Genomic DNA, 26,903 nt, shown 5'->3' on the forward strand with positions numbered 1-26,903 from the left:
GTTTTAATTGATCACTCTTTCCCTGCCATTCCTCTGGCAATTTCATTATCCCTCAGAGGTTACAAAGAGTGCGATAATTATTTTTTCACTGCATATTTTCAGGGCTAGAGGCAAGAGATATTTTTTTGTTGTGAGACAGGAGGGGAAATGAAGGACTATTGAAGATACTGTCGTGTTCTCTAATCTAAAAGGTAACGTGCTTGTGAATGCCATGACTCTGAGTCCATTTACTAATCTTCCAATTATATCTCTAAGTTTCCCAGGAGACTTTTTCACATGTACTGGCCTTCTCATGGAGTTGGTCACTGCTGCTCTGGCATAAGATTTACATTCTGCCAGGCCCAGCCTACCTGGACTGGTGCCCATCACTGCTATCATCATCTGAGGCACATCTGCCTATATTTTTGGTCACAGAGCCAAAAAAAGACTGAATATTTTAAGGCCTTACTGGAGATTCAATGAAATTACAACACAGAGATTAACTGTCAACTTCTGCTGTATATAGATGATCTCAGAGTCCCCAGGTTCAGGCCCATTCTCAGGGTCATACAATCTTGCTAGCCATATGGGATACATGGACTTATAGCCTCTTCATCATAAAATCCATGTCTCATATCATAGATGTAAAGACTTTTAACCTATCTTCAATAAGAAACATGACAATGCCAGCTCACACCTCTACAGAGTGCCAGCTCATACCTCTACAGAGTGCCCTAACTATATCGTACCCTTGAGTTTAACCTTCACTGTCCCAAGACCCTAAATGGGAAAAAAAAATCTTCCTTTCACTATACCGTGAGCTTTGACTTCTTGTTACAGGATCTTCATTTTTTCTAGTTGATTAGCTGAAGAAATATCTTCTCCCTTAAAGAGAGACCTCGCCTTCACAGAGATGTGGCTTTTCCTCTGGCCCCACCAGGACAGTCATATCTGAATACAATAGTTCTCAACAAAGTCATTTCCCAGCAGCTAGGTCATTTCATCTTAGACAATGCCACTGGTAAGAAATCAAGAATTCCCCAAAATGTTCATACACATATAAAAATGTCTGTCCTTTTATGGGTTCTTTTCTGTATCAATTTAAAACTGTGCCTATATCTCTTTATTAAAGCCCTCTTCTTTTGAGATCCCCATTCCAGAAAATAGCTGCTCAAGCAAGAATACATACAATCTCAAAGAATAAAGTACAGTATACAAGCAGACTACATTATAAGTATATTCATAAAACAGAAACACATCTCTCAAAGAAGCAACAAAATCTGTGGAGATATAACTTTGCCAAAAACTTATGCACAACAGTTAAAATTACCAAAGATACTACATAACTTCTCAGTTTATAACATCTGCAATCATGTTTACATACTGAGGAAAAGAGCCAAAGAAGGAAAAAAGTCTAAAATATGGAATAAGAGATACATATAGGGAAAAATATCGTTAAGAGGATAATAATTAAGAGATAAAAGGAGGTAGAAGTCAAAACACAAGTGTATAGACCAACCTTGGATCAGAAAAAAAGCTGATCTTGGCTTGGGAGTAGAAACCCGAGACAATATTCTACACTAAAATTGAAATCTCTAGTAAGATGTGGGAAATAGGCAGGATAATACGTTAATTTTTTTTTTTTTTGAGACAGAGTTTTGCTCTTGTTGCCCAGATTGGAGTGCAATGGCGTGATCTTGGCTCACTACAACCTCCGCCTCCTGGCTTCAAGCTATTCTTCTTTCTCAGCCTCCCGAGTAGCTGGGATTACAGGCACATGCCGCCATGCCCGGATAATTTTTTTTTATTTTTAGTAGAGATGGGTTTCACCATGTTGGCCAGACTGGTCTCAAACTCCCGACCCCTGGCGATCCACCCTCCCCAGCCTCCCAAAGTGCTGGGATTATAGGCATGAGCCACCACGCCCGACCTAATACATTAAATTTACTTCAGTTTCACAGTTAACTCCTAAGTGGTTAGTAAATAAGTCTCTTTACATCTCTATGTTTGAATTTACTTTGTAAGAGGGAAGTATCGCATTCCTGCTTACTTCTCACTTCAGGATATAGAAATATAAAATGTGTGATCACAGAGAAATAGAAAATGGCAAACTCACATTAAATTATATAATATCTTGTTCATAATCAAGATGAGATATATAGTAGAAGATTTATATGTTTACGTGATAATTATGGAGCAGAGACATTAATTTCAGTAGACAGGAGGTGAGTTCTTCCTTATCAGCTTGAATGTCTTGTATTGAAGGTAAGTTGGTCATTAGTCCTATGATATGAAACATCGATTGTATCAAATGTTATGAATGAGAGGCTATTCATCCACTAAAGCAGAATACCGCCACATCTGTAACATTCATTTGTAAAGGCTGCCATATCTCAGAATTGGCACGATGGGTTGCAGTGGAAAGAGAGTAAGTTTTGAAGTCCTCTGATCTTGCTTAAAATTCGGGCTCCACTGTTTATTAGCTATGAGTAGACAAGTCTATAATCCCGTTTACTAAGATAGTAATACAAGCAGTGCCTCACAAGTCTGCTGTCCTTGCTATCTCTTCTCTTAGTAAGGCAGCACTGGTATGAGTCAGTGTAAAAGACATAAGCACAAGGACAGTACCAGGTGTGTTAAACCATTTGTGCATTGCTAGAAAGGAATACCTGAGACTGGATAAGTTATAAAGAAAATAGGTTTAGTTGACTTAATGGTTTTGCAGGCTGTACAAGCATGGCACCAACATCTGCTCAGCTTCTGGGATGGCCTCAGGGAGCTTTTACTTGTGGCTGAAGGTAACGGGGAAGCCAGGGTCCTGGTAAGGGTGGGAGCAGTAGAGAGACTGGAGGTTGCGGGGAGATGCCACACACTTTTAAGCAACCAGATCTTATGAGAATTCACTGACTATGGCAAGGACAGCACCAAGGCAATAGTGCTGAACCATTCATTATTTATGATCATGAAATTCTTCTTGAAACTCTCAGTATCTTCCTGCCATAGTTGAAATGAAATTTGAGTTTTCATCATGGTCTACCAGGACTAACAAGGCTTTAGTGCAATACCACCGTCTCATACCACAGCTCCCCTTGCTTACATTAGTGCAGTCATGCTTCCAGTCACTGATTCCAGAGAGTCTCTTGTTCAAATTATCCAGAGTCTAAACATGAGGTACTCGTGGTGGTCAGGGAGAATTAGGAGTGGAGAAGGAGGGAGAGGAAAAGGCAAGCATCGCAACTGGCATTTCATGGCAGAGGAGCTCTGGAATCTGCCCACTTTTATATACCCATTTTAAATCAGTCCTCTTTTCAGCCCCAGTTCTTACTGCTGCGTTCCATGTTACCTGGTACCTACAAGCTCTGAGCATTGCAATTGAAATACCTTTCACAAGTACTCAGGTTAAATTGTCCATTCTTTTTTCTAGGTCAGGTACTATCCCTTAACTGACTTTCTAGCTTCCAAAATTCACAGCAACCTCTTGTCAATAGTTTCCTTTTTCTCTCCTATTTCTTTGACCTTATGAACTGATACATTTTTAATTATTCATTCTTCTTCAGTGAAGTTTGGGAGAGTAGATATATGTATATGGTCGATTAGCCCAGTTAATGGGAAGTATCCTGTCTTAGATCATTCATGCTGTGATAACAAAATACCTAAGACTATGTAATTTACAAAGAGAAGACATGTATTTTTTGCAGTTTTCAAGGCTGAGAAATCTAACATCAATTTGCCAGGAGGTTCTGTGTCTGGCCAGGACACTCTGTCTCTTCTTCCAAGATGGCACTTTATTGCTGCATCCCCTGGATAGGAAAAACATTGTGTCTTCGCATGGTGGAAGGAAAGAAAGAGCAAACAAGCCTAGCTAGCTCCCTCTAACTCTTCTTTTTTTAGACAGGGTCTCACTCTGTCACCCAGGCTGGTGTGCAGTGGCAGGATCATAGCTCACTGTAACCTCAAACTCCTGGTCTCAAGTGATCCTCACGTCTCAGTCTCCCAAGTAGTTAGGATTATAGGCGCATGCCACCACTAATTTTTTAGCTCGGCTATTTTTTTTTTAATTATTTTTTTGCAGAGATGATGTCTCACTATGTTGCCCAGGTTGGCCTCGAATTCCTGGCCTCAAGCCGTCATTCTGTCTTAGCCTCCCAGAGTGCTGGGTTTACAGAAGTAAACCACCATGCTTGGCCTGCCCTAGCTCTTTTAAAAGGCACTAATTCCATCCCTGAGAGCAGAGCCCTCATGTCTTAATCAACTTCTGAAGGCCCAACCTCTTAATACTGTTGCCTTTGGGATGCAGTTTTAACACAAATTTTAGAGGGGACCCAAACATTCAACCCATAGCACATCCCTAGGATTTCTCCCAACTCTTCTATTATAAGTTGCAGAAAACCCTGGGACTTGAGGGCAAATCTTATATGAAATCCTACATCTGATATTATATCATCTGCTTAAGAACAATGATAGGTTAGTCAGTTTAGACAGCATGACACTTTAAAGCAAGCTTTCTCAACCTCGGCGCTATTGATGTTTGGGACTGCATCAAACTGAAGAGTTTGGGACTGCAGAACTCCTCATTGTGGGGAGCTTTGCTGTGCATTGTAGAATATTCAGCGGCATCCTTGGTCCCTACCTCCTCTTCCCTGCCCAAGCTGTAACAACCAAAACATCCGCAGACATTGTTAATCATGTCCTGGGGAGAAATTGCCCCGGGTTGAGAACCAGTGATTTAGAACTTGAGAGTATCGTTACCAGAGTAAGGAGGGGGGCAGGTGGCAAATGCAGGAAAGGTCTCTATTTTATTTGATCAACAAAAACATAACTTGTAAAACCTTGCAGCAAGATATAGCCTAATACTTTTGACCCTGAATTACTACATAATCCCAGGAAAAAGAAATCATACTCCCAGGACAATTGGAAAATGGAGTGAGCCAAGGTGGTGCTAAGGAAATCAGTAGTAGAATTCTGTGATCTGCACACAATCTTCATTCCATTTCTGTAACTGTTTACAGTGCTCAGCGGCTCTGCAGCTCTTGGTATTTTTCTTCAATCTGCCAATTTTCTGTTACATATGTCATCTGCAAATTTATACGTATCATATATTCTTTTAACAGATATTTCCCACCGAGAGTACATCAGGCACCACTGGAGACACTGCACATAGAGTGATGTATGTGAGATATACTCTTCTAATTTCATGCTGTTTATATTCATGTGGGAGCAATTGATAGTAAATCGTAAACCAATCAATACAAAAGTTAACTCAGATAGTGATAAGTGCTATATAGACAATAAGAATATATTGTGTTAGAAATGAGGGATGGGGCCAGGTGCAGTGGCTTATGCCTGTAATCCCAGCACTTTGGGAGGCCAAGGTAGGTGGGAGTTCAAGACCAGCCTGGTCAACATGGTGAAACTCGCCTCTACTAAAAGTGCAAAAATTAGCTCAGCATGGTTGTGGGTGCCTGTAGTCCCAGCTACTCAGGAGGCTAAGGCAGGAGAATTCCTTGAACTCAGGAGGCAGGGGTTGCAGTGAGCCGAGATCACACCACTGCACTCCACCCAAAGTAATAAAGGATGGAGGGGAAGAGGCAGAGAAGGCAAGATTAGACTAGCAAGTTACGAAAGACTCACTAAAAAGGAGACATCTGACTCAAAACCCAAAACACAAGTAGAAGATGTAATTAAAGGTTTCACATATGAAAATTTAGAAATACAACTCCAGGAAAAGGGAACATTCAGTGCTCTGTGTGTGTGTATACATATATGTGTGTGCATGTGTATGGATACATATATACATTTAAATTGACATTTTTCTCTACTTCCTTGTTTCTGTTTATCCATCGTCACCCCTCCTTCATTAATTTAGGCCCACAATGGCTCAGTACAGTTGCATGCTCTCCCCTCTCTCATACGCTGCATTTTCAGCTCCCACTGTCACCTGCCTCATTATTTTGTTGTTTCCTAATTTTAATTCTCAATTCTTCTCATCCAATGGGCCAAGCTCATCTTTTTGTTCCAAGTAATGCTGTAAACTGCTTGCTAGTCTAAGGATTGACTACTCTGGGATCACATGCCCTTTCCTAATCTAATCAACAAGGCTACAACAGAAAAAGGTCATTTGGTACCAAAACATCTGTTTGCAGTTTCCCTTGGGTATAACTGCAGTCAAGTCAGTTTTCCTTTAAAGATCGAGGGTAAGCAAGCGTCCTGATTGACATATCTTGTGAAATCACCAGCTGAATTATCCTTTGCCATGTACTCAAGGTCATTCTGCCCTTCAGCTCTGCTATCATTCATGTTTCATTTTTAATTTATCTTCCAGAGAAATCCCTGGAAGATATCAGAAAAATAGTCTCGGCAGTAGCAGAGGTTAAAAGCACATAGATGAGTATATGTCTTCTCCACAACAGTATAAGATTGAAACTAATTTTCCCCAGACACTGAAACGAACATATGTTTTATATTACTTAGTTCACTTTCCCTGGTGTAAATCATAAATTCATTTATTAAAGCAAAAATCATTGTACGCTCATAGAAGCCAAACCATGTTTAAAACTCTCGATAAAACAGCCATGAACAGAATGAATCCAGTCCCTGCTTTTGAAGGCTTACAAAATAGTAGGCACATACAGTGGATACAGGAAATCTGTCTCTGAGTATCCATCTCTTTTTGAGTGTTTTTCCCGTGTTTTGCAAATTTTCCATGTAAAGAGGACTGCCACCCTCATGAAGACTCCAGAAGCTCCACATCTCAGAGTTCCAACTAAAGCTCAGGCATGATTTTGGCTCTTCCTATCTGACGCATTGTTACAATATTAAGTGCAAATGAAAGGGCCACAAAGATGAAAGCACAAAGAGTCTACTTTTTGTAAGCATGGAGTGGCATGGCGAAAAGTCATCCAGGCCCAAGAGAGAGCAGCGATAGGCATTCCTGTAATGATCCTTGGTACCTAAGATGTGGAGTCCTCACTTGGGCAGCCTCATTGCATACTCTGAGTATTACCTAGATTTGTAGTGTCCAATATGGTCACTACTAGCCACATGCATCTTAAAATATGGCTTAAATCATGGCTACTTAAAATATGATTAGTGTAACTAATAAACTAAATTTTTCATTTTATTTCATTTTAATTAATTTAAATTTTAATTTAAAAATACTTCAGTTATTGGAAAACTGAAGTACAACTGAAGTACAATTTTGATACGTCAATCTACTTTTTCAACTGTACATTTTTTGAAATGTAAATATAGGTCAGGTATCTTTGATAAACATTTAGTGCCCAAGTTGAGGTGGGTTGTAAGTGGAAAAATCACACAGGAGGGCCGGGCTCAGTGGCTCATGCCTGTAATCCCAGCACTTTGGGAGGCTTGTGGATCACGAGATCAGGAGATCGAGACCATCCTGGCTAACACAGTGAAAGCCCATCTCTACTAAAAACACAAAAAATTAGCCAGGTGTGGTGGCAGGCGTCTGTAGTCCCAGCTACTCGGGAGGCTGAGGCTGGAGAATGCCGTGAACCCGGGAGGTGGAGCTTGCGGTGATCCCAGATTGTACCACTGCACTCCAGCCTGGGCAGGAAAGCGAGACACTGCCTCAAAAACAAAACAAAAACAAACAAAAAACCACAGGATTTTGAAGACTTTGCGTTAAAAAGCATGTAATATATTTCATCAATAATTATATTAATCACATGTTGAAACTTGTTCCTCATTGGATTAGTAAAAAAAGAAAGAAAAAAATTAATTACATGTTGAAATATTTCATATTAATCAAGGTAAATACAAGACATTGTTAAATTAACTTCACTTCTTTTATTTTACCCTTTTAACGTGGCTATGAAAAACTTTAAATTACCTATGTGGCACACATATTTTTATTAGACAGCAATTTCCTAGACTAGTGGTTCTCAAATTCTCATCAGAATTACCTAGAAGTCACGTCAAACCAATATAATGTTTTGATTGAGAATGAGAGAGCGTGAGCCAGGAAGTGATCTCTGAGAAAAAGTGATAATTAAGGTGAGATCTAAAGGTAAAGATTTGTGGGGAGCATTGCTACAGAGAAATGAAATAGCATGTGGCAAGGAAATGATCAGTACCTCTGAAAGGCTCTTGTGGTCAGATTTAGAGGTAAAAGAACTTAGAAAGGCAGATGGGAACCAAATCATGTGTGACTCCTTAGGCCTTGGTAAAAAGTTTGAATTTTATTCAAAGTCTAATGGGAATGCCTGAAAAAGTTTCAGTCAGTGGAGGATTGGAATACATTTTCATTTTTAAAAGATTACACAACTAATGTCTTTGGATATGAGCAAGAATGAAAATTGAGAGATAAGTGAGAAGGCTATTCCAACAATGAAGGGAGAGCTAAGTAAAATATGCTAAAACGACCTGGTGGAATACTAAGCAGCTACAGAAAATAGCAACTATGGAGACTTCACAGATATAGGAAATGCTTAGGATACAATATTAACTTTAAAAAGAAGATACAATTATACAAATATTATGTAAGCTTCAATTATGTGAAGTTATGTATGCATACAAAGTCTAAATGAGAAAGTAACCCACCTCCCTCAAAGAAGAAAAGAAAAATAGTGCTAAGATGGATGATACTTTTCCTTTTGCAAAATTCAAATTAATATAGTATTATTTTACAAGCACATAGAGTGGGAGACTTGCTTTAATTAAACAAAGAATTTGTCCCATTTTTTTCTCTTTGTATGGTGAAATATTTGTATAATCCAAGAAGACAAACTTGTCATAATATGAATGACATTTATATTTGTGTTTATCACTAAGGAATACATTTCCATTTTTTAAACAAACAGGCATTCCATTAGTTTTTTTGTTCATTCATTCTCTGTACTGCAAGCATAAATAAGATATCATCCACTTGAAGAATTTCCAGTTATATTAAAATCAATGTATCAGACCTTCAACTGGAGAACAATGATAGTCATCAGATTTCAAGTCTCCACATAGAACCTCTCACCAACAAAAGAAACATATCTTTACCTAGTTATAATTCATCTATTCAAACAGTATTTACCGTTATGTGCTAATGTATCTCCTGCTACCCTAATGAACTATGCATCTAACAACACAGAGATCTAAATGTATAATATGAAACTGCATAAGTATTATTATTGAGGGTAAGTTCCTCTACGATCTGAGAGTAGAAAAAGACTTTCTGCCCAAGACTTCAAAACCCAGACACCACAAAAAGAAAATTATTACATTTGACCTCTTTAAAATTAAATCCTTTGTATGGCAGGAACACCATAAGAAAAAGAAATTGCAACATATGCCTCTTTAAAAAATCTAACATCCCTAATATACAAAGAAATTTTTTAAATTGAGGGGAAAACACCAAAATCCTAAAGAAAAATGGGCAAAGATTTGAATAAGTAACTCACAAAAAGATTATAACTAACAGTCCCATGATGTTCAATTTCACTCATGATAAGAGAAATGCAAGAAAAATCAACTCTTCCATCAAACTGGCAATAAAGAAAACAAACAAAAGCTCAGCAATATATTATGTAGGCAAAGTTGTAAGGAATACATTATTGCTGGAAATGAAAACTGTCACAGTCCCTCTAGAGCAGGATTTGGCAACATTTGGCAAAATGCATTACCACTTCTGCAAATTTACCCTGAGATATAGCTCCAACAATAAGAAAATACATATTTTCAAGGTTATTCATTGCAGCATTATTTGCTATGGCAAATACTGATAAGTAAATATTCAAACACATGAGAAAATAATGGTACACATTTCACGTAATGCTATGGAGATGAAAGAGGACAATCTCTAGGAACTGATATGGAATGATCTCCTGGATATATCATTCAGTACAAACAAAACACAAAAATAGTGCAAAAGAACATATACAGTATGCTATCTTCTGTGTAAGAAGGAAAGGGAAATAATGAAATCTATACTAATAACTCTAATTTCAATCCATCACCACGAGTTTCTTCCTTGCTGTTACCCATTCCACAATCCTATAATACATCTAAAATAATTTCAGAATTGCTTTTCATATATCACCACAAAACAGCTACTAAAAAATCTACTTATCTTTATTTAAAAAGAAATATATGAGAGAAAAACTAGAAAATCATGACCACCGGTTATGTTAGAGAAATGGGGAGACTGGAATGGAGGCATACAGAAAGGATTAACACTTTCCTGAATATAGCCTTTGGTATTTATTTTTTTATTTTTTTTACTTTTAGAAGCTCTCTAATGTTCTACATGTTCAAAAAACAAATCAACAACGATGGGAAGAGAAAACAAAGCAAACAATAGCAGCACCAGTAGCAGCAACCTAAGTAAAACCTAAAGCAAATGGAAATAAATGAGCCCAAATGCATTTCAAGTGAATTAAAGTTGGCAGGGGTAGGGGAGCATTAACTCAAGTAAGTGATGAACACAGTAATTGACTATATGTCCTCAGTCTTGGGTGAAGTTGGGGAGAGAATGAATTGAAAGCACCACCTAAATTCTTTTTAGTGGTTTTTTGTTGTTGTTGTTTTGTATTGTTATTTTATGTTGTGGTATGGACAGAGCAATTCAATTCTGAAACTGTTTTAGGTGTATTATAGGAGTGAGTGAAGAAATAGCAAGTGTAAAAATCGTTAGAAATATGGAGTGAGAGAAGTCAAGGAACAGCCCTATGATTTTATATATATATATATGCCCGTGTGTGTGTGTGTGTGTGTGTGTAAAAACATGCATATATTTCCTAGCTCTTATACTGAAAGGGACAAGATACAAAGGCACTCCATCAGTAACATGCACTTTGATTTCTTTTTTATTCCCCCATTCTTTTTTTTATTACTATTATACTTTAAGTTCTAGGGCACTTTGATTTCTAAGACCATTATCCACTAAAAGGAGCCAGAACTCCTCAGAGAAACGACTGATTTCAGGGCTGAAGCAGAGAAGATTCAAAATGAACCTGGAATATCTTTTATGTCAAAAGTTAAGAAATTCCCAAAACACTTGTGAGGTTGTGTCACAAGGACACACTAGCTGGCTTGAAGATGCTCCACTGGCCCAAAATGGGACATTTTAAGATTAATGAATTAGACACTCTTGAAAAAGTAGGAATTCTTAAGTCCATACTCACAATCAATCAATCAATGAGGGCGAGGCATTCTTATTTTGAATGATGAGCAACAATTGGTGAATAGAGACAGGGAAAGCTGCAGTTTAAAACATGATAATTTTGCAACCATAACAATAAAGACTGCTTCAAGCAGAAATTACTAATGTGTGTTAAACCTAAAGGAGGAAAATTTGCTGAAGATCCGGATATTTGCATGGCTTAATATCTCCCTGCAGATTGCATATTGGTAGGAAAGGAAAAATTAGCAAATATAGGTTGGAAGTTTCCAACAGATTAACACACACACTGAAGTATTTAGGGGGAAAGAGCTATGATGTGTGCAACTTACTCTTGAATGATTCAGAAAAACAATAATACGTGCACAGATATAGAAAAAGAACAAATGGCAAAAGAGATAAAACGCTAATAAGTGAAACTGAGTAAAAAACATGTAAGTGCTTTATACAACTCTTTTACATTTTGTATTTGAGATTTCCAAATAAAAAGTAATAAACAAAATTAAAAAACAGGCTTATACAAATGCCATTGTTTCATTGTCCTCGGAGTGAATGCAAATGTCACAATTAATAGGATACATAGAAGAATATTCTAACAGTGAAGCTTCCATCTTGTCCTTTTTCTTTGAATTAGGGACAGATTTTGGAGTGTTTTTCCAGAAGCAAACAAACAAAAAATGATGAAGCAGCTGATTAAAATAATTAAATAAAATAGGACACATCATGTACTTAGTAGAAATTGTAGTATATTTCCTGAAAAAATATGAACTTCTTAAGCTAAAATCTTTAAGAGCATTTATGCCACCAAGATTGATAATGAAAACGAAATTATTTCCCTATAGATAGATTTTTCAACAAAATTAGTATATCAAAGCACATGGTTTGAATATGAACTCCCTCCCAAATTTCCTTTGAAAAGCTAATATGGCCATATTTAAAGGAAAAAATAGCCACAAACTCAAAGCCAACTTTTAATTTTAAGATCATCATGATAAATCCTTGTTAGGCTGAGGACATTGAGAGGATAATTTTAAGAACGATTTTCAGGCCTTAAGAGCAAAACCTTGGAGAAAAGGCAAAGGTGAGAAGCAGTGGTATACTAAAGTGGACATGAGATCTAAATAAATAAATAAGTAAGTAAAACCTGGATTTAAAAGTTGCTTTTTCCTCTTAGCTGTAGCTAGAGACAAGGGATAATATTCCTAAATTCAGAATTTTCTAAATCAGTGGTTCTCATTATGGTACTTGCCAGAAGCATCTGCATCAACTGATAACTTGTTAGAAATGCAAATTATTTGGTGCCAATTGAATCAGGGACAGTGTCTGGTGATCTCTATTTTAACACACCCTGCAGGTGATTCTGATGCACACTAAACTTTCAGAATGATACTTCCAACCATAGTGTAACAACAATGGTAATATAGCACATTTCAGTATTGTTAGAATGATTAAGTGTATTACACATGTGAAGATGATTTTTCTAAACTGTATTTTAAAAATTATTGTTAATGGTAGATTACTGTTGTGTGACATCGAGTTGTGGGAGAAAAATGCTAGATCAATAGTTACTTTGTGATTTTATCAAAACCATCTTCAAAGAAACTTTAAAGAAGGTTATTTCAAATGAAAAAAGAGATACTACACAACAAAATCTCCCGGATGCAGCAAAAGCAGCATTAAGAGGAACATATATAGCACTAAATACCTACCTCAAAAAGTTAGAGCGATCTCAAATTAACGATCTAACATCACACCTAGAGGAAGTAGAAAAGCAAGAACCAATCAACCCAAGGTTAGCAGAAGAAAAAGAAATAACTAAAATCAGATCAGGACTAAATGAAACTGAAACACAAAAATCCATACAAAGAATCAATGAAACCAAAAGTTGGTTTTTTGAAAGGATAAATAAGATCAATAGACCACTAGCTAAGTTAAAGAAAAAGAGAAGGTCCAAATAAGCACAATCAGAAATGACAAAGGTAACATTACAACTGATCTCACAGAAATACAAAAGATTCTCAGAGACTATTATGAACAAAAATGGATGAACTTCTGGAAACACACAACCACCCAAGATTCAATTAGGAAGCAATCAAAACCCTGAACAAACCTATATCAAGTTCTGAAATTGAATCAGTAATAAAAAGTTTGCCAAACAAACAAACAAAAAAACCCTGGTGTATTAGTCTGTTCTCACGCCGCTAATAAAGACATACCCAAGATTGGGTAACTTATAAAAGAAACAGGTTTAATGGACTCACAGTTCCACATGGCTGGGGGCAGGGGGATCTCACAATCATAGTGGAAGGCAAAGGAGAAGCAAAAGCATATCTTATGTGGTGGCTGGCAAGAGAGCTTGTGCAAGGGAACTCCCATTTCTAAAACCATCAGATCTCATGAGACTTACTCACTACCATGAGAATGGTATGAGGAAAACTGCCCCCATGATTCAATTATCTCCACTAGGCCCCACCCGCCCTTGAAACATGGGGATTATTACAATTCAAAGTGAGATTTGAGTGGGGAAGCAACCAAACCATGTCACCTGGATCAGAGGAATTCACAGCCAAATTCTACCAGCTGTGAAAAGAAGAATTGGTATCAATTGTACTGAAACAATTGCAAAAAATCCAGTAGGAGGGACTCCTCCCTAACTCATTCTATGAAGCCAACATCACCCTGATACTAAAACCAGGCAAAGACACAGTGCAAAAAGAAAACTATAGGTCACTATCTCTGATGAACACAGACACAAGAATCCACACCAAAATACTAGCAAACCACGTGGAGCAGCACATCAAAAAGTTAATTCACCACAATCAAGTAGGCTTCATTCCTGGGAAGCAAGGATGGGTCTATGTATGCAAATCAATAAATATGATTCACTGCATAAACAGAATTAAAAACAAAACCATATGATCAGTTCAACAGGGGTGGAAAAAGTCTTCAATGAAATCCAACATCCCTTTGTGACAAAAACCCTCAACAAACTAGGGATCAAGGGAATATATCTCAAAATAGGAGCCATCTATGACCAATCCATGGCCAATATCCCTGAATTGGCAAAAGTTGGAAGCATACCCCTTGAGAACTGGAACAAGGCAAGGATGCCCATTCTCACCACTCTTATCCAACACAGTGTTGGAAGTCCTTGCCAGAGCAATCAAGCAAGAAAAAGAAATAAAAGGCATCCAAAGAGAAAAAGAAGAAAGTCAAATTATCTCTCTTCACTGATGATGTGATTCTATACTATAAAAAGCCTAAAGACTCTACCAAAAGGTTCCTAGAACTAACTGATAAATGACTTCAGTAAAGTTTCAGGATACAAAATCAATGTACGAAAATCAGTAGCATTTCTATACACCAATTAAGTTCGAGCTGAGAGCCAAATCAAGAACATAATCCAATTTACAATAGTGACAAAAGGAATAGAATGTCTAGGAATACATCTAACTAAGGAGGTTAAGAATCTCTACAAGGAGAACTACAAAATATTGCTGAAAGAAATCATAGATGACACAAGCAAATAGGAACACATTCTATGTTCATGGATTGGAAGACTCAATACCATTAAAATGACCATTCTGCCCAATGCAATTTGCAGATTTAATCCTATTTCTATCAAACTACCAATGTCATTTTTCGTCGAATTAGAAAGAAACTATTCTCAAATTCATATGGAACCAACAAAGAATCCAAACAGCCAAAGTCATTCTAAGCAAAAAGAACAAAGCCAAAGGCCTCACATTACCGAACTTCAAACTATACTGTAAGGCTACCAGTAGCCAAAACAGCATGGTACTGGTACAAAGACAGACACATAGACCAATGAAACCGAATAGAGTACCCAGAAATAAAGCTGCATAGCTACAGTCATCTGATCGTTGACAAAGTCAACACAAACAGGCAATGGGGAAATGACTCCCTATTCAATATATGGGGCTGGGATAACTGGCTAGCCATATGCAGAAGACATGAACAGACACTTCTCAAAAGATGACATACAAGCAGTAAACAAGCATATAAAAAATGCTCAACATCACTAATCATCACAGAAATGCAAGTTAACACCATAATGAGATATCATCTCACACCAGTCAGAAGGGCTATTACTGAAAAATCAAAAAAACAACAGACGCTGATGAGACTGCAGAGAAAAAGGAACACTTATACGCTGTTGATGGGAATGAAATTAGTTCAGTCCCTGTGGAAAGCGATTTGGAGATTTCTCAAAGGACTTAAAAAATAAACCAGGTGTGATGGCTCACACCTGTAATCCCAGCACTTTGGGAGGCCAAGGCAAGCAGATCAACTGAGGTCTGCCTGGCCAACATGGTGAAACCTTGTCTCTACTAAAAATACAAAAATTAGCCTGGTGTGGTGATAGGCACCTGTAGTCCCAGCTACTCTGGAGGCTGAGGCAGGAAAATCGCAGAGGTTGCAGTGAGTTGAGATTGTGCCACTGCACTGCAGCCTGGGCAACAAGAGCAAGACTCTGTTTCAAAAGAAAAAAAAAAAAGACTTAAAACATAACTACCATTGACCCAGCAATCCCATTACTGGGAATATATCCACGTCAAAATATAACAAGCCATTCTACCAAAAGACACATGCATTCATATGTTCATTGCAGCATTATTCACCATAGCAAAGACATGAAATAAACATAGGTGCCCTTCAGTGGAGGATTGGAAAAAGAAAATGTGGAACTTACACACCACAGAATATTACACAGCCGTAAAAAATTTAAAAACAACAAAATCATGTCCTTTGCAGCAACATGGATGTCTCTGGAGGCCATAATTAAAAATGAATTAATGCAGGAATAAAAAACCAAATACCACATAGTCTCACTTAAAAGTGGGAGCTAAATATTGGGTACTCATGAACATAAAGATGGCAACAATGGACACTGAGGACTTTAGAAGGGGAAGGCAAGGGATGAAAAATATGAGTACTATGTTCATTACTACCTGGGTGATGGGATCACTCAAATCCCAAACCTCAGCACCATATAATATACCCATTTAACAAACCTGCAGATGTACCCACTGAATCTAAAATAAAAGTTGAAATCATTTTTTAAAAAGAAAGTTGTTTCCGCCAGGCGTGGTGGCTCATGCCTGTAATCCCAGCACTTTGGGAGGCCGAGGCGGGCAGATCACCTGAGGTCGGGAGTTCAAGACCAGCCTGACCAACATGGAGAAACCCTGTCTCTACTAAAAAAATACAAAATTAGCCGGGCATGGTGGTGCATGCCTGTAATCCCAGCTACTTGGGAGGCTGAGGCAGGAGAATCGCTTGAGCTAAGGAAGCGGAGGTTGCTGTGTGCTGAGATCGCGCCATTGCACTCCAGCCTGGGCAACAAGAGTGAAACTCCGTCTCAAAAAAAAAAAAAAAGAAAGTTGTTTCCTCAAACCATCCTACACTTGATGGTAGGTCTTGCACAGAGGAGGTGCCTCAGTAAAGCATTATTGATGCTAATAAAATCATTGCTGTTGAGAAAGGTCATAGGAACATGTTATCTTCTGTTTTTTACATAGTCAAAGTGAGAATGTTAAATTTCACCAAAACCAAGCAAGCTATTTTGAAAGGCAGTTTACATTTGATGGTTAGGGGTAGAAGGTCTGCTCTGGAGACACACTCTCATGGCACTTAGATGTGTGACCTTGGGCAGAGTTACTTAGCCACTCTCAGTCTGAATACCCTTATTCATTCAAATAGGGGTGATAATAATAGTATCTACCTCACTGAGAGAGTATTCATGAATAAATTTAAAGAACTTAGAAATGGACTTGGTGCATAATAAGCATTTGATATTCCTTCTACACCTTAAATGCGACACTTAAATCATCTCCCCTTTTCTTCACAGTTTTTCTTCCTGTTTTCTTATGAGTTTTTTGCATATTTCCATATAAGTACTTTTTTTTCCTTGGCATTCACATGTCATTAAATGAAGATGAAGAACAGACATGCAAGTAGAGCCCTTGCGTGTACATAAAATGTTTTTGTTGTATTTATTAATAGGTAATTAATGATAAGATATTATACTAATCTGTTTGACTATATGGTGAAATACATTATTGGAAGAGAGAAATGTGGGTCAGGGAACTCAAAAGGGGATTATCATCAAACCTGAACACACACTACCACATCATGGCAAAATCTGGTATGTGGCCTCTTGCCATGGGATCTAGCCTGCCTCTAACTGACTTGGTAATTTGGCCTTAGTCTTCTTACATAAGAAACTGGGAAACTGACCTAGACAATCTGTGGAGTCCTGTCCTATTCTAACTTTTTGGTCCTAAATGAAACTGTAAGTTAAAACTACTTACTTGTCGTATTTCACCTATAGCTTTTTAATCATCTTCAAGCATTTAAAATGTCAGCATATACATCATTCACAGGTACTTTTTTTAAAAAAGAGATACCCAGGAAGAAAGTGGGGGAAAAGAAAGTTCAATAGAAGATGAAAACATTATCTGCATTTTTCCACCGTTGAGATCATTTTGTACTCCGTTTATTTAACTATATATCTTAAAGATCTTTTCAATAATTTTAAACATTAGATATCAGTTCATAATGTACATATACCCTAATTTGCTTAACTGTTTTACCTCTGTTGTACATGTAAACTATTTTTTTAATTGTAATAAACATTGTTCTAGATGTCATAGTGGACAGAAATATTAATAAAATCTGATTTAGAAGAGGGTTCTTGGATTGCATTCTTTATCTTTCAGTGGGTTAAAAATAGTTTCACTCTCTTAAATTCCAAGGTTGCAAATGGGAAGTCTGATGCCTGTCAGATTCTCTTTTTCAAGCAAACATAAAAATTATATATGAAAATGTATATGATTTTAAATTTATACGTGCTGAAATTGGTCTCTAAGATATGTACATATTTGTGCTTCGTCTCCAAAAAATTTCTCGGAACTAACTCACCATTTTAAATCTGAAAATTCAAATTTTATTACAGCTCAGAATTTTTAAAACATTATTTCTTTGACGTTTGCTTTTTCACTTTTTGTTTCCTTGAAAACTATTAGCCTGCACATTATTCCCATTCTTTGGGTTTTTATATTTTTATTCGTGGTTTCTATTTCTTTGTGTTTTTTTCTCTGTTATATGAAAAATGCTCTTTATTTGATCTAACAATTTTTTTTTCTTTTTTTGAGACAGAGTCTCACTCTGGAGTGCAGTGGCATGATCTCAGCTCACCGTAACCTCTGCCTCCCGATTCTCCTGCCTCAGCTTCCGGAATAGCTGAGAGCTGAGACTACTAGCGCACACCACCACGCCCAGTTAATTTTTTGTATTTTTAGTACAGACGAGGTTTCACCATGTTGGCTAGGCTGTTCTTGAACTCCTAGCCTCAAGTGATACCCACCTCAGCCTCCCAAAGTGCAGGGATTACAGGCATTATCCATCATGCCTGGCCTGATCTAACAATCTAAGTGTTTTTTGTTTTTTTTGTTTTTTTGTTTTAATGTGACTATTTTATAATTTTTTTCTGTATATTTTAAAACCTCAAATCACATTTATTTTAATTTCCAGAAACTCTTTTAATTCCTCTGATGTTGTATTCTTAAGGTTTCTCATTCCATACATATTTGTATATACATATTTTTTTCCTTCAAAGCCTTTCTTTTAACTCCCACAATTTCTTTAATGGCTTGCCATCTTTCTTTGCCTTTCCATGTCAATTGAGTTTGGTTTCCTGAGCATCTGCATACTTCAAGGTAGCAACTCTAGAAGGTAGACCTGCAGGCAAGCTTGCTCGACCAATCTGTTGAACTGTATGAGAAGTCTTTCTATTCTCAAAAGTAAGCTGAAAGAGACTATCCTGACCAACACTGCAACTTCCTATGGGGCTCAATGGCAACAGCCAGCCTCTTCCGGATCTGTGTCAACGAGTGGGCGGCAGAAGTCCCTCTTCTATCACAGCTACCAGTCTCCCTCAAGGATCTGTATTCAGTCTCATCTGCAAAGACAATCATTTTTTCTATTCCAAGCAGGCTGGATATCATTCTTCAGCTCTGCAAACACTGACTTCCGTCTGTATCTTCTTCCTTCAAGACTCAAAGGGCTTGTATGCCTGGGATTTTCTCTAGGTTCCAACCATTGTCCCAGTTATTTAGAAATTGTGCTTCCCAGTGGAATGTTTTGATCAGGATATAAGAACGACAGGACCTAGTGAAGAAGTCCTTGAACACCCTGGATTAAATGTTTGAATTTTAACCTAAGGGTGACAGGATGCTACTGAGTTTTAACTAGGTGAGTAAACATTATTAAATCTGTAGTTTAAGAAGAAATATTCCAGCTTCAGCCTGGCAAACATCTCTGAAGGCAGGGAGACTGAATATAATAAAGACTATAAAAGTCTAGATTAGGGCAGAAATAGAGGATAATTTAAAATGCATTTGAGTGGCATTTAGGTGGACAGATTAGGTGAACTCGGTGACAGATTGGCCAGTGAGGATGAGAAAACAGGTGGAACTGATCAGGCTTCTTTTGAACGTGGTAGATGATTGGGCCTTCACCAAGGTGTAAAACACAGTAAAGAGCTTAGCTTATGTTTATTTTGGGGGTGATGTTTCCTCCCACTCTCTTATGCCCTTGCAGCAGTGCATTTATAGGACATAATTCCCGGAAGAGAACTGACTAAATTAAGTACATTGTGTATTTGAATTTTCGTACATGTAAACACATTGTTTCCCTTAAGAGTTCATTTGGTTTTGTGTTTGGTTGGTTTGAGACATGAAAAGTGATGTCTCACTGTCAATTTGATTTCTATATTTATATTTATTTGTTTGTATGAAGTATCTATTAATACCCTTCCTCAGTTATCTCTTGGTTGTTTTTCCTATTGATTTTTTTACGCTCAGTATAATAATGAGATTAGGACTTTGCATCTTTGCATTGCAAATGTTTTTGCCAGTTAAATGTTTGCCAACTGGAAGTTTTAATTCTTATTTAGTCAAGTTGGTCAATATTTTACGGTTTCTGAGTTTTTTATAATGTTTAGACAAGGCTTCCCTATTTCACAAATATTTGAATATTATGCTCTTATTCTTTAATCTAACATTTGCATAGTTCTATCTTAAATATGTAATTCATATAGAACTGATTTTGATGTAAAAAGATAAGGCTCCACAGATGGCTATTCATGGTCTCAACACTTTTCACTGAGTAACTCATCATTTCCCCTACTACTTTATATTGATACTTCTTTAAACCATAAATTAAATTGCTGTACACACTCATGTCTACTTTTGGGTTCCCTTTTCTCTTTCATTGAGCCTATCTATTCCAATGTTAATCTAAACTGTTTTAATTATGGTGATATTATATGTAATATCCCATTCATTATTCCCATGCATTACTCTTGTTTTAAATAGATAATCTTACATATTTATTTTCCACATAAACTTTAGAATCAGATTGGTTTGAAAAAAATCATGTTATTTTTTAAATTGAGATCAATTTTATTTCTAAATGTATAGAATAATTTGGGGAATCTTGTCTTTATGCTACTAACATTTCTTAGTGAAAAAAAGTATCTCTTTACTTATTCACATCTTTGTTTTTTTCTTCATGCATGACATTGAGAACTTTCTAACTGATTTTTGTTTGCAGGAAAGAAAACTATTGGTTTTCTAAACAAGAACTTCATTGTTGATTAACTTTGATTTTCCATGTATACACAGATTTCATTTGCTAATGACAATTTAGCTTTCATTTTTTATAAATCTTTTTCTTTCTCTTGTTTAATTGCATAGGTCAGTAACTCCAAAACATTGTCAAAATCATAACGACAATGTGCACTGTTTGTTTGGGTTTTTTTTCCTGAATTTACAGGAAAAAATAATAAACATTTTATCAGCTTTCAGCAGAGATGCCATACACTTTCTGTACTTCCCAATCCTGAGTTTTCGTCGCTGTCACTCTTTGTCCAATACCTTCAGTCCTGAAAATTCCTTCCCTTTGTTTAAAGATAAAAAACAAAGTCGTTCATCCATTGCTTTGAAAGGAAAAACTGTAGTGGAGGGCAGGGCTAAAAAGGAGCAGGTTGAACTCCACAGCAATCGCCAAAGCAAGGGGTTAGAAAAAGTTTCTTGGTCCTCTAGTCACTCTTTAGAAGGAAGAACCCGAGCTTGGGGAGGAGTCGGGGCCACCCCCGCCCCCTGCCCGGAGTCGTTGCCACCCGCGGAGATGAAATGTGAGCCTGGGTGGCCAAGGACGCCGGAGTGGCAGCCTTCCCCGCGCCTGAGCGCAGTGGGGCGAGACAAAGAGACCTGGGCCCCCAGCGCAGCCCGTCTCGGGCCACGCGCGCCCCAGCTCCGCGGAGTCCCGCACTCGCTGGCCCGAGACGCGCCCGGCCCGGGCTCCCTTGGAAGGCTCCCTAGGCAATGGCCGGGTCTCCGCTCCACCCGGCTCTCAGGAGCGCTGCTCCCTCCATCTGATCGTCCTCCATCCTACCCATTCCCTCCGGTTCCGGGCTCTCCCTTCGCTCCAAGCCTCTCTCTGGCGCGCAACCTCAGGTCACCGGCTTGGATGGACGCTCCGAGGCTGCCCGTGCGTCCAGGGGTCTTGCTTCCGAAGTTGGTCCTGCTCTTTGTCTACGCAGGTCAGTGACAGAGGGCGGCGGAGAGGGTCAGAGGCTCGGGGCAGGGCTTGGGTCACGATCCGGGCCAAGTTGGGTTGAGCTGGACGGACTGGGACCTTTGCAGAAGGACCTTTGCAGACGCCTCTGCCTTTTCTGCGAAGCGATGGCAGAAACCCGCGCACTTCCACCCTCACGCGGTTTTTGTTTTGTTCCTTTTACTTTTTGTATTTCTTTTCTTTCCCTTTCCACCTTGGAAATAGCAGTCTCGTGTTTAGGGGATTTGACTCTGGATAGAGTAAACTACATCCAAATAAACTTACCTGGATAGGGTAGGCAGTGGACTCTCCATCTTCTGCTTTCTTAATATTTCTGGTTTTCCCTCTTACGAATAAAAAAAACTTAGAGCTTTGTTTTTGTTCTTTGGGAGATTTACAAGTGCAGTAGACTGAGCTATAGGATTGAAGTCAAACACAGGTTTTTGAGAAGCCTGAATTCACCCAGGGTCTAATCTGTGTTAGCTGATTTGGATAAACACTTGTTTATAAGAGAAGGACATCTCATTTCCCTTCTAATTATTTGTAGTAAGAACTGCTAATAATTAAGCAAAGTGAGTTTTCTTGTTCTGTGATTAATATGGAGCCCCAAATGGCCTTTCATTGGTTATTCAGGTATAAAGTGTCTTACACATGTGGTCTTTGCATTCGTTCATATTCACAAAACAATGCAAGCTAAAAGCAAAGTTCTTTGTACAATGTTTTTGTGTCTCTAACGTCCTGTGACAAAAATCGCAGGCTCATCCATGAGCCTCCAATACTAAATGTATACATAGCACTGAAGTTTACCTTTGATACTCAAAAATATATTGCAACTGAAATGATTTTCTTCAACGTTGGACCTGAGCATTAAAAGAATTGAATTTCTCATTCAACCTTGCTAGAAAAGAGTCACCATAACTTCTGTGGACATTTTCAGTTTGTTTATTGAAATGCAAATTAGTGGCTGTCTAGGAGTTACCCTTTTAAAGATGTTTTATGGCAGGAAAAAACGCTGACTTTCTAATATGGAACTTCATAAAAGTAGGATAAGTTCTTCCTATTAAATGAAGAGAATTTCCATTTAATCTGTTTACAACATTTATTTCTTTTATTAAACTTATATAAGGTTTTCAGAATTGGAGGGATTAACAGAGTCAATTGCATTAATACTCGTTTTCTATTGAAAAAATCTCTTTATTAGTTCTTTCGAAGCAATTATGCTTTTCACCGCCTCTGCTCGACAGTGTTTAATACTTTCACTCACACTTACTCAACCACTCCTTTGAACCACAATTTTGTTTGTTTGTTTGTTTGTTTATTATATTCCTTCTGGTAAACTGAAAGCTTCTGCTTTACACATCTCCCCGCTCCACCTGTTTCCCCAGTGCAGATGCCCAGCTCCTCAGGGCTCGGGAAATCAGCAAAGCTGGCCAGCAACAAGGGTGGTTAGTTTAGAAAGTTTTCAGTCCATTAATTTCTCTTTTTTGGAATCCCTCTCTTGTAAGCTACAAAGTCGTTGTAAGCCAGTGCTAAGTTGACTTATTATCTTTGCTAAGAAGTGTTAAGTTAATAAGTTCTTTGGTGTCAATTCCTGGACTTCTTATTCACAGGCCTTTTTATGCTTTTCATATTCATTCAACTATTACTTACTGAGATATGTTGAGCCATAAGAGGTCATGTTCTTATCAGTCTTCTCTGGGAAATATGGTATGATCATAAATTACTTTAAGGTATAAAAGGTTGTGTCATAGGAGAGGTAAAATCATGTGCTATAGATGTTCAAAGAAGAAACCTTATTGCTGGCTTAAAAGAGTAAACTTCATGAGGACAATGTCTATTTTGTTCAGCAAAAAGATCAATCAATATTTGCTCAGGAAAACTGAATTGAGGAAGACTTGAAGGAACTAGACCTTTGAAAAATGGAGACGCCCTGAACCAAACGAGATGGAGTAGGATATAGCAGGATATCGTGGGATCAAAGGCAAAAATCAAGATCTGTACATGCAACAAAGGATATTTCAGTTTGGTTGCAACTAAGAGGTATGGCTGGAAGTAAGGGCGGAGGTTAGATGCTGGAACACCCCAGAAATCGAACGAGTTCATACTATTAAATGAATTGCCAGCTTTATGGGACAAAAATCTATGTAGATGCACTACTCATAATGTAAATTATTTTCCCCAAAGCAAATGCATTAGATTCACATTTTATTTGGCTAAACAAATAAGAACAAAGTTTCTATACCTGAAGCATCATGTTGTACTATAGAGTTACTTTTGGAAGGAGACCCAGTGAAGTGTCAATATTATTGTCTGACTCCCACTGCAGGCTACAAAGACAGGATTTGGTCAAGGTTTTACCTTCCGGGCCTCAGCCAGTAACTTCTGTCCCTTCCCTTTCCTTCCTCTCTTATCTTAGCTATAGTTTGCAAGGGCCATTTCTAAGCAAGCGCTTCAAGCCAGATACTGCTTTTCCTGTTCTGCACTTTCCTTAAGGTGGGAGGCAGGGTGAGTTGGGAGGCACGGGTGAGCTGGGGAACCTTCTTCCAGACCACACCTTTCAGCAAAAAGTCATTGAAGAAAGTTTAAATTGGCTGATTTTCAGGGATACTAACTTGGACATTAGATGTAATATTATTTATCTTCTGAAGACAAATTGGAATGGTCTGTTCTTTCTCCAGTGAGAAAAAGCTCCTGTATGGCACCAACACTGATCTTTGCCAAATTATTCTCAAATATCCCAGAGAAAGCAACTAACACAAAAAAGGCTTTGAGGTGTGGTTGAAATTTCATTTTGGAGAGGCTGTGATTGTAAATGTATTTGCCATCCTGTTAAATCTCCCCTTTTGGGTAGTTTAATTCTGGGAAGTAGACAAGAGCACTGGAAAATGCCATAAAAACAATGACCAATGTGTAACATGATCCAGATGTTTGCTCAGGTATAATCCAGCTGCTTGGCTACAAGATTTTGGGCTTGGTTTCCTGTAACGTTGGCTCAAAATATTTTGATAACACCATGTCTTTATAAGAGTACTCACCGGAATACAATGGTAGCAATGGAATCTTTGATATTGATGGAGAGTTTAATGAGATGTCACTGTCCTGGACACGGTTCAAAGGGCACCCATGAAGTTACTTACACATTGGTTGTCCTACTCTGACAGAATAGTGGGGACATTAGCTCTTTCACAATCGGAGTGGCTTTTATTTATTTTTTAAATAATTTCAACGTCTTTAATTTTAGACTCAGGGAGTACATGTGCAGATTTGTTACATGAGTATATTTTGTGATGCTGAGGTTTGAGGTACAATTGATCCCGTCACCCAAGTATTGAATATAGCACCCAATAGTTCGTTTTTCAACCCCTCCCCACTCCCTTTCCTTCCCACTCTAGAAGTCCCCAGTGTCTACTGTTGCTATCTTTATGTCCGTGAGTACCCAGGGTTTAGCTCTCACTTGTAAGTGAGAACATGCAGTATTTGGTTTTCTGTTCCTGAATTAATTTGCATAGGATGATGGCCTCTAGCTTCATCCATGTTGCTGCAAAGGACATGATTTTAATCTTTTTTTTTCCTGGCTGCATAGTATTCCATGGTGTATATGTACCACATTTTCTTTACTGAGTCCACTATTAGTGAACACTTAGGAAGAATCAGTGTCCTTACTATTTCAAATAGTGCTGTGATGAATGTACAAATGCATTTCTCTTTTTGATAGAATGATTTATTTCCCTTTGGATATATACCCCAGCAATGAGATTACTGAGTCAAATGGTAGTTTCGATTTAAGTTCTTTGAGAAATCTCCAAACTGCTTTTCATAGTGGTTGAACTAATTAACATTTCCAGTAACAGTGTATAAGTGTTCCCTTTTCTCCACGGGCTCATCAGCATCTGTTGTTTTTTTGACTTTTCAATAATAGCGCTCTATTTTGATTTGCATTTCTCTGATGATTGGTGACTTGCTGAACATTTTTTTGTTGTGTGTGTTGGCTGCTTGTATGTCTTCTTTTGAGAAGTGTCTGGTTCATGTCCTTTGCCCATTTTTTAATGGGATTATTTAGTTTTTGCTTGTTCAATTATTTAAGTTCCTTATAGATTCTGGATATTAGGCTTTTGTCAGATGCATAGCTTACACATATTTTCTCCCATTCTGTAGATTGTTTGCTTACTCTGTTGATAGTTTATTTTGCTGTGCAGAAGCTCTTTAGTTTAATTAAATCCCGCTTGTCAATTGCTTTTGTTGCAATTGCTATTGAGGACTTAGTTATAAATTCCTTCCCAAGGCTGATGTCAGGAATGGTGTTTCCTAGCTTTTCTTCCAGGAGTCTTATAGTTTGAGGTCTTTCATTTAAATCTTTAATCAATTTCAGTTAATTTTTGTATGTGGTAAAAGATAGGGGTCCATTTTCATTCTTCTGTGTATGGTTAATTGGTTATCCAGCACCATTTATTGAATAGGGAGTCCTTTCCCCCATTGCTTATTTTTGCTGACTTTGTCAAAGATCAGATGGCTGTAGGTGTACGTTGAATGGCTTTTAAGAACATGAAGCAAAACATCCCCACTAAGCTCTTCAGATAACTGACCAGTAATAAATTAAACAGCACTAAAAATGAGAGCTATGGAAATTCATCAAGAAAACTGTAAAATAAATAGCCTTTAAAAGTGTGTTGTACTCTGCAAAAAGCATTTATTGTCAATATATTGGCTTCTCCCTTGTATCTAAATCATTAGATCGTGTTTCTGTTTTCAAATTTTAGAAGTGGACTTAAGTACTTACTGAATCTCACAAAGGTAATTATTTTTCGTTTTCATTCCTTTTTACCACAATCCAGAGGTAAGCCTCAAGGGTCATGTTTGACTACCTATAATGTAAAAATAAAACTGAGGGGAAGGAAACATGAATTTTTCCATTTGTTCCACAAAAGCCATGCATAATTGTTAATGGTGACTGAACTTTGCTATCTTCTAATCACATCTCTTTGTAAAGTATCATCTTAGCAGATGATACTTTAGCAGAAGTGATTTAAAAGCAACGTAAAATTTCCTTTCTGGATAAATCAGTTACATGGACATGTAGACATAAATATAATATTTTGTACTTTTAATGTTATGGCTTTGATAGGGAAGCAAAAGTTTTATATAATTTATA

General features: G+C 37.7%; 1 protein-coding gene across 3 annotated transcripts in view; it reads left to right on the forward strand.

Moving 5' to 3' along the window:
* Positions 1–21,191: 21,191 nt before the first annotated feature.
* Positions 21,192–26,903, forward strand: part of CYYR1 (cysteine and tyrosine rich 1) — a 105,399-nt gene continuing 99,687 nt past the window's right edge. For all 3 annotated transcript variants that reach the window (XM_025380925.1, XM_025380926.1, XM_025380927.1), the window contains exon 1: positions 21,192–21,740. In XM_025380925.1, the coding sequence (XP_025236710.1) occupies positions 21,326–21,740 (415 nt within the window). In that variant the 5' untranslated portion in view covers positions 21,192–21,325. The remainder of the gene's footprint in view (positions 21,741–26,903) is intronic.

Source organism: Theropithecus gelada, chromosome 3 (genome assembly GCF_003255815.1).
Source record: "Theropithecus gelada isolate Dixy chromosome 3, Tgel_1.0, whole genome shotgun sequence".
Classification (NCBI taxonomy): domain Eukaryota; kingdom Metazoa; phylum Chordata; class Mammalia; order Primates; family Cercopithecidae; genus Theropithecus; species Theropithecus gelada.